The sequence below is a fragment of the Esox lucius genome, chromosome 22 (assembly GCF_011004845.1).
Source record: "Esox lucius isolate fEsoLuc1 chromosome 22, fEsoLuc1.pri, whole genome shotgun sequence".
Taxonomy (NCBI): Eukaryota; Metazoa; Chordata; class Actinopteri; order Esociformes; family Esocidae; genus Esox; species Esox lucius.
The window spans coordinates 12,953,995-12,963,162 of record NC_047590.1 but is presented as its reverse complement, the minus strand read 5'-3'; the positions used below and the strand labels follow the sequence as shown (position 1 = coordinate 12,963,162).

Genomic DNA, 9,168 nt, shown 5'->3' with positions numbered 1-9,168 from the left:
GTTCTTGATCAATCACGCGCACACGTACACGCAACGTCCCATTGTCATCCATCACCATGGAAACAGGTTTGACCCTGATGTCCAATCAGAGGGACATTTGGATGAGAAGAGGGGGACGGGATGAAGAGACGGAGAAAAGGAGAGCGAGGAACAGGACGGACCGATGGAGAGATGCTGTTCGGTTGTTACCGCGTCTAACCACACATTTGAATGGCTACTCAACCCTATCCTTACTCATCAACCATAACCTTATTCTGGGTACTTCCATGTGGTGTCTCCTCAGCGCCTCGGACTCACCACAGTCATCCTCCACAGCCTCGCAGTCCAACGCGTAGCAGGCTCTGGTTTTTAGGGCTATTGATCACTGGGCCGATTGTTTCTCCAAGTGCTGTCAGGTGGGTCGTCTCTGTTCTGAGTCGAAAGGTAACCTCATACCTCCTGGTATTACTGATCCTCTGATATTGCCATGGAGACACTATAAATAGATAGTTAGGAGAAAAAGCAGGTCACTTCCAGAACCCACTGAGGTCATTTAAGGTATGGACACTGCATAAATTAATTGTAATGTGTAAACTGAAACTTTATCAAAACACACCATGGCATAAATTGCAATTTGGTTATTAGGTATTTAATTGTATACATCTAAATTAGCAATAGTGTATTTATTTTTCATTCAAATGAACAAAACAACAATTTATAAAAAACTATTAGGCTGCCTGTGGTCGAGCATGACAAACATGGCACTACAGGCAAACAAAGCTGTGTACTTGAACAAAATTATTAGCATTTAAATAACACAGACATAAAAAGATATAGCAGTCTGTAGAAACAAGCATAAATAGCATTATTGAAGACTGTAGAAGGACATCCTAAGCCTCCTCCATGGGAATGTATTTCTCTATTGTCCTGTATTAGCCAGACCTCAGTCCACTAAAGTACATATCAATCAACCACAGAGTCAATCAGTGGTATTACTGTCCCCCCACACAATCACTCATACTGGGGCACAAGGAAAGAAAGAAAGAGATGGAGAGAAAGAGTTAAAGGGGGAGAAGTAAAACGATGGAACTAGAGGAGACAGCTGAATGAGAGGGAGAGGGAGCGGGAGAGGAGATTGAGACAAAGAAAATAAAGGAAAAGAGAGGGAGACAGAGAGAAATGGAGAAACTGAACAAAAATATGTATTTATATACAGTATATAACTGAAAGGATAGAAAGAGATGTCAGTAGCAGTGGTTGGTATGATTTATAGTTTTTTTTTCAAGGTGGACTCGTAGCCGATCAATACACCATATCTGTCCAACTGTGACATCATCACCCTGAGACATCAACTGTCACGGTCGATGTCTCCGGAGAACCCCAGTGAGACATCACTGGAGAATCCGCTCCCCAGCCCCCCCCCCCCCCCAACCCTGCAAGGCCCGACAAGACCCTAGGCTGTAGAAACAGTCTATCACTCACCAAACTTTTCTCCCTCTACTCATTCTGTCCCCCTTCTCTCTTTCTCTCCCGTCCCATCCACCTGTCGGCCCCCCCCCCCCCCACCACGTTGAAGTTTGTATGTATAATTCATCTGTGTTAATGGGGGAGCAGGGTTCTGCTGGGTAACGGGAGGCGGTGTCAGGTGTCTGCCCTCTGACACCCGACACGCTGGCGCGTGATGTAACGTACCCTTTAATTACACATGCAACTGAAACCCGGGGTTCAGGTAGCCACTGACCTGGGGAGGGCAGGGGGGCGGGTTTATGTGAGAGGCGGGTGGGAGTTTGTCAAAGTCAACCCTCTATTAGCTTTCATCATGGAACCACATATATTATGGTGTATTTATTTGTTTTGCCAGCACATTTCCCATTCCCGACATCATACTGAAATCAAGTTCAATCACACAACTGTTATTGATGTAGACTCTCCATGTTATTCCTAATATACACAACATTTACATTACTCTCTAACAACATGACAAATAGCAATTTAGAAATGGCTACTTTCCAAACATTTTTAAAGGTGATGCACATTTATTTTTATCCTATCTGGTTCAATGAGATGATGACTGACTAGGAACATTTGAAAAGCGAGGAAAGCTGTTGAGGTGAGTGAGAGGGGATAAACGGAGGCAATCTCTTTTCTCTCTCTCTCCATCTCTTTTTAACTCTGTTTTCCTCTCTTTTCCCTTTTTTCAGAGGGTGGGTGATTAAATATTTAGCGTTGTGCATTGGGAGGCGATGGTGGGAGTGCGAGAATGATTGATGTGCTAGCGGGAGTGCAGCAGTTAGCACTAAAAACCAGGCGATCACGTTACCCAGCCCGTCGATGGATCCACCATTAGTGTCTGATGATAGACAGCGATCACACGATTGTCCCCATCTATATCCTTCAGGACACAACACATTGCCAACTTAGCCACAAGTCAGGGGAGCCCTCTCCACGCATATCTCTACCTTTCTTCCCCTCTCTCTCTCTCTCTCTCTCTTGCCTTCTCCCCAAATGACTATTTTCCTCTCTTTACTTCCGTCTACCTCTATGTTGATCTGTACTCTCTGCCCCTCCCTCCATCTCTCCTCACTGTTTCATTTCAACTCCTTTCTCTCCCCTCATTGTTTGGAGATAAGAGGAGCGGGCAGGGAGCTGGTGCCTCTGGTCTGTTTGCTCCGTTCCACGCCGTGTCAGAGAAGGCCAACGGCCTGCCACTGTGGCTGAAACCCACTGGACACACACACTGGACAGACACACACACTGGACACACACACACACACACACACTGACACACACACTGGACACACACACTGTGGTTAGAGGTTTTGAAACCCTTCTGAACCACAGTGGCCTATTGGTGTAGAGTGACAACTGGGCTGCCCTCAGAACACACAACCACACAACCACACACACACACACACACACACACTTTCACACAGACAATAATGCACACACATTACTCTCAAAGTAAATCAGTCTGTGCTGCTTTGCTTTCTGTTCCATTCACCCTCCATCAGGCTGAAAGCTTTTAACCCTGCAGAAGAGGGAAAAGTGATTCCATCACTCACGCTATTAACATACAGTAAACACACTCACACACACACACAGACACACAAACACACAATCAAGAAGTCACACCCAAACAATAATAGATTACTGTCAAATCATAGCTCACATACAGCATGTGTGTAAACACACACACACACACACAGGTCGTGCCCTTATTGTGTTACCATGTCTCTGGTTTCCTCCTGACACATGGTAATAGATTCCGCTGTAGGGCTGCGGCGCTGCTAAGTGGGGAGAAAAGCTCATGTTTCACTGAAAACAAATCGCCCTTTTCTTCTTCTCTCCTCTCCTCTTCACTCTTCTCATCTCTGACCTTCTCCTCCTAGCCCACATCCTACATCCATCAAAGCTTAACCTCCTCTATCACACCCTGGATCCTCTCTCACCTTGATCCCACCGGTCCTCTCTGCTTCCTCGCTGTCACTCATTCTATCCTCTCGATATTCACTCAAATTCCACTTTTCTCTATTTGCACAGCTGGAATAATTCCCCACATATCATTTAGGATCACGTTAGATTCAAAAGTTCTGCACGTCCAAACTAACCCACGCAACGATAAAACTACAATTTTACAAAGAAAGTGAGCAAATGTGGATGAATACCTGTTCACGCGTTAGTCGGCTGTGTTTAAGGTTCTGGCATGATCTTGTCCTGCTAAAACAGCCTTTCTACCAAGCTGGTCTCCAGGACTGGAGATGGAGCCACCTGCACAGGAAGCACCTGCTGTAGATCTGTGGAGGAGCAACATTGCCCCTTAGTGGCCACAGGGTAAAAAAGCAGAGGAAGAGAAAGGTCCCATAAACAACAACATACTCATAACAATACTTTACAGGACTTTTGCAAGTAACAAACCACCCATTTTTGTCTGGATGTTCAATATGTCGTTGATATGTGCATAATCTTGAAGTAAAATCACTTTCATACCACATATCAGCACATGAATGGAATGGTACCAAATTTTCTTGCATCCCCTTTTTGGCTCAAGAAACTTTTACAGTCAGTAGGCAAAAATCGCGGCAATGCATCTTTAGCAGCCTGACATTTGCATGATAATTTGAAAATAATGAAATGGTTAGTGCATAAAACCCAGGTAAGAGACACATGGTTATGGTGGGCAGTGGTCCACGATACTCTTTTATAGCACCAAGCTAATTCCCAAACTCATATTTTAGCGTTCACAGTGCCGCTAGCTGACAATTGGCTGGGAAGCCTCTATAGAAGCCTGAAGATATTTTGATCAGGGGCTGCTGATAATGGTTTAGCGCGTGATGGTATTCAACTCATATCAAAAGGACTGGCAATGTGTGCCATTTGGTTGTAGTGACATGCGTCTTGCTGGTGGACAGAAGGATGACATACGTGCCTCGTTAGGCTGACTAGAGCTACAAGTAGATTTCAGAATCTGGTAGGCCATCTACTTTCTGCGGCTATTGAAGCAGTGCTACCAGGAGAGTAGGGAGGCATCGTCAGTAGGTGTTTACCTAAGGGGGAAGGAAGGAGCCTAGGAGGCAGCTTGCAGTGATCTTCCACTCTCCTGGAGCCTAGGAGGCAGCTTGCAGTGATCTTCCACTCTCCTGTTGTAGCAATGAGTTACTGCCATTCATTACGGCAATCGATTTTGACAAAATTATGAAGGAAAGAAGGTTGTAGAAAAAAGACTAGTCGTCACTAGTAATTAGTCCTGCCTTTGATGACCACCCACCCAAAGACATTTGACATCTGAGTCATGTAGCTTGTGTTCTGACCCAGACTGACTAATGCAGTAGCTGAGCCAGAGGGGAGAGTACAGAAAGACATGCAGACAGACAAAGACAGCCACACAGACAGTCTGGGTAGTTAAGACCATCAGGAATGATGAATGGATAGCATAGGAACTCACTGTCTCTGAAACACACACACACAAAAGCCCACACGCAAGTTTGCACGCAAGAAACCACACGCACACAAACACACACATACACACGCACACAAACGGACAGACACAGATATACACACGCAGATTCCAGAGGCTTGTTCAGAAAGTTAGAGAGAGTAATGAAAAGTTGGATGCTCTCAATCTGAATTTCCACCTCCCAGCAACAAGTTCAAACCGCTCATCTCTCACATACAGACAAACACACACACACACACATTCAAACACACCTCTAAAACCCTGTCACCACGAACACAACGTTCACATGCCCCCTCTCTTTCAACTCCCTCTCTCCTTTCTCCTCTCAGTCCTCACCCGTCATTTCAAAACACTTTATTGACGCCATGCGTCCGACAGAGCGTCAACGTCCTGTGTGACTGGGCTTCGTGACAGGCAGGAAAACAACCTGCTCTGTGGACCGGACACTCTCCGTGACAGCGTGCCCCTTTGATGCGCATCCCACCCCGCTGTCTGCATCAGATATTTCTGTGCGTGTGAGCGTGTGTTTGGTGAGGAAGTGTGTGAGGGACTGTTGATTTGTGTTTTTATTTGTGCAATGGAGGTCAGTCTGTTGCCGGATTAAAAACCAAGCTTTGCCCTTCTCAAACCGGTGTGGAGTGGTGGGGCGAGCGTGCACGTGTGTAATTATCAATGGATGTATATTATTATTGGAGCGTTTGTTTTCGTGACTGACCCTTTAATTTTATGTGTGTGTGTGTGTGTGTCTGTGTGGTCAGGGCCAACTTTGTGGGTGTTGTAGACAGGCTTTTGGCCCTCATGCGTCAGAGGGTCTTTCTCTGTGGGCCCCTGAGCAAACACATTCAGAAGAGTCTTATCACTGCTTATACAGCGGGGCGACAGACTGACACACACACTAGCAAACACACACACACACACAATGCCAACCCTGACGCCAAACACGCCAAATGTCACCACGCCGCCTCGAAGGAGCGGGTGGGATCAGAAGAAAACAGCCGTCTTCCCATTGGTTAATGGCGAGGTGTTGGTGTGACCCGTCGTAACGGAACCACTGGGTTTAAAAAGAGAGGACAGGACAGGTCTGCAGTTAGAGACGACCGGAGCGAAATTCGCACACGCTCCTCGACGCGAGCACCATCTCGACAAGCCTTCTTCACAGGGGCGCATCACTGCTGAATGATACGTGCATGACAGACGAGTTACACTGAGAGAGAAATAAAGTAAGAGACTTTGAAAAGACCAGAGGAGAACCAAACAACTGACTGTACTGACATCAGCTAGACATCCAGGTTCATCTCAACACCAGGAGACGACAGAGCCAACTCAGCTTTTGAGACGTAAACTAAACCCTGGCATAACCCAAAGACTTGAGTCGACCGCCCAGAGTGGTACCTGTGGTTGAAACCCAGACGTTGTGGTTGAAAACGGCTCATTAATAGTCAGTAATTGTGGTCAGTGGGTGCCATCATGCAGAAAGGATCTGTGGTCTTGGTGGGAGTTCTGACTGTGCTGATTACAATGTGGGCTGGAGTGGACCCAGCCCCCACCCTGCTCACTGACAGAGGTAAGGAGAGAGGGATGGCGGAGGAGAAGAGGGAGGGATGATGAGAGAGAGAGAGAGAGAGAGAGAGAGGGTGGGAAGGAAGAATGGAAGGATGGAGGGATGGACAGATGAAATGTAAGGGGATGGAGGAACAAAGGGGTGGATGGAGGGAGAGTTGTAGACGTGGAAGGAGATGGAGAGGACACCAGATCCAAGGTCCAAATGGGAGGGAGGGAACTAGGGGACCTAATAACGAAGAGAGGCATGTTGGGAAGAATGTCAGGATTCTGGAAGGGACCGACAGGGGTGGAGGAATTATGCAGGATTTTGAGATAGTGGGGTGCAGGAGAGCGAGTGAGGCATAGGCACCGAGAAGAGGAGGAGATTATGGGGTGATCGTGTTAAGGAGTGAAGAAAGTATTCAGGGACTGTAGAGGAAGATTTGGTGTCTCACACTCATTTCTGCCTCTATTACTCTTTGCTCATACACGCACAATCCCGAATTATCCTTTGAGTGTGTCCTATGTCCACACGCGCACACACACACACACGCGTACAGACACTCAAAACCACTCATGTCCACACCGCTTCCATACTATTTGACACTGGTAGCGGGGGATTCCATGGCGTTGCTAGCGTTGTTGCTTGGGGACCGTTGTGACGTCAAGGGAAGGTTGTGACGTCCGGAAGCTCTTTTTGTGGCCACACAACAATACTCCCGAGTTGACAGAGTGACCCTCTGAAACAAACATAGAGAAAGCCGAGAAATGCGGTAAACTTTATTTACATTACATAACAGACTCTAAGCTGCTAGGATTTGGTGGATCAGTCAGTCAGTCAATCAGTCAGTCACATTATGTTTGCAGGACACTTTCTGCAAATTTCAATCTAGGTCTGAGCCCCCTGAGAGCAAAGAGACGAGAGAATAACAAGGCAGGCCTCTGAAGAAACCTCGACTTAATCATTGTGAGGTGTTTGGAACGGACCAAGCGTTGACATCCAGAGCCACCATCACATTAAATACACAAGGAGGACATTCTGTCCATGTTTGAAGATTTGGCAGTGCAGACATTTAAAGTTTTGTGAATGTTCATCTTTCAGGAGACACGAAGCCATCAGATCCAGCTACAGATGACTCAGCCGAACGACCGAGAACACAAGCTTCATCAACCAGCACTTCTAAAGCGCTGAAGAAACTGTTAATGACCACCCGCCCTGCCAGCGGAGAGAAGACCCCTGCGTCCATCAGCAATCTGAATGGTCAGCTGAAAATGGATGAGGGGACGAGCAGTCCAGGCAGACGAGCCCAGATCCTGAACATGCTGTCGGCACTGGAGGAGCTCAGCAGGAAAATGAACAACAGCCTCAGCACACGAATGACCGTAATGACCAGGGGGTCACCGAATGGACGGAATCCAGCCAAGAAGAATAAAGCTGTAAGTCAGTATTTTGTTTATGACTGTCAATGATTGGCCACCTTTCCAATGTTCATGAAACTCCTGTCTTGCGCTTATTATACACGTATTTGTGTCATTTACTCCCAAGATTAACAGACAACTGATTGGGGGTTTCAATAGGAGTAGTGAAAAATGTGTTTGGAGTTGTTCGTTCTAAATGCAGAACCTAGATTCAAGCTAATTTCTTACAAGAACCATGTGAAAGTGAACACATTTTCATTTTTATCAGAAAACACTTTATATTCAAATGAGGGCCTTTGATTTGACTGCTTGCACATGTGCAGTAAGGTGCAACATGGAACCCAATGAAGACCCAATGTTTCAGTGTATGAGATGTGTTAGTTAATGTTTTCATGCCTACACGTCTGATCTGGGATTTCTGAGGGAAAAGCCTATTTTCCTACTTAACCATGTTTGGTTTAACGTTGGCCATTTAGTGATTTTTCAGCACAGTTGACTAATCACTCCTATTGACTGTTAATGGTGGCTAAAGTTAGCTATTAGCAGTCTCACACTGTTAAAAGAACACAGATTACATAACTTCCTTGCCCATAAATAATTTTCAGGTTAATAAGGAACCATCTAACAGTGAGTTGTAAAATCAAATGGAAATGTGACTTTTTCCGTGTTTTTGCCATAGGTGGCCGCAGAGGACGCAGTCAAAGTCACCACAGTGCCCCCTGTGGATGTACGAGGTAATGTCACTGCATCCAGGACCAGCACTGACCACATAGACCCAAGCAGCCGAAAAAAGTCCCTCCAACCCAAGAAACCCAGCAATAAGAGAGGTGGGAGCAATTGGTCAGCGTGCAATTAGGTCACTTGCTTCCTGTTTTTGTAGTGTACCCTAAAATCATTGTTTTCCACTTTTAAATCTTGTTGTTTTTCATTCCGACAGTGTGTTTCTGGAAATACTGCTCCCAGAACTGATCCTCCACCTTTTGAACACACGTGGAAACATCCATGGTGCCCTCCAAACTGACTCATATGCCACTCCACCCCCATCCGACACCCGGACTCTAGGCAAACGGGGGCCTGGCGCCACCATTGACCTTTTTCTCTGGCTCATCAATAACCGTACTGACCAAGCAGATTCCCCCATCATTCACCTGTCTACTTGTGCCTTCGTGCACGACAGCCTGTTAACCCTTGAGGAAAGAGAATGCGCGGTGCGAGCTCTAATAAAGATGACCCAAGCATGGCAAAACTATACGACAATAAAGGAACGCTTATTT

General features: G+C 46.3%; 1 protein-coding gene across 1 annotated transcript; it reads left to right on the top strand.

The window, feature by feature from the left end:
* The first annotated feature begins 6,042 nt into the window (after nucleotides 1-6,042).
* On the top strand, nucleotides 6,043-9,140 carry urp2 (urotensin II-related peptide). The gene is made up of 4 exons (XM_010886196.3): nucleotides 6,043-6,497; nucleotides 7,578-7,912; nucleotides 8,574-8,721; nucleotides 8,832-9,140. Exons 1-4 carry the CDS (start codon nucleotides 6,401-6,403, stop codon nucleotides 8,861-8,863), a joined length of 612 nt encoding a protein of 203 aa, XP_010884498.2. The 5' UTR covers nucleotides 6,043-6,400; the 3' UTR covers nucleotides 8,864-9,140.
* Nucleotides 9,141-9,168: the final 28 nt, after the last annotated feature.

Coding starts and splice junctions, on each gene's coding strand:
- urp2 (XM_010886196.3), top strand. CDS start 6,401: ATGCAGAAAGGATCTGTGGTCTTGGTGGGAGTTCTGACTGTGCTGATT. Junction 6,498..7,577: donor CACCCTGCTCACTGACAGAG/GTAAGGAGAGAG, acceptor TTCATCTTTCAG/GAGACACGAAGCCATCAGAT. Junction 8,722..8,831: donor GAAACCCAGCAATAAGAGAG/GTGGGAGCAATT, acceptor TCATTCCGACAG/TGTGTTTCTGGAAATACTGC.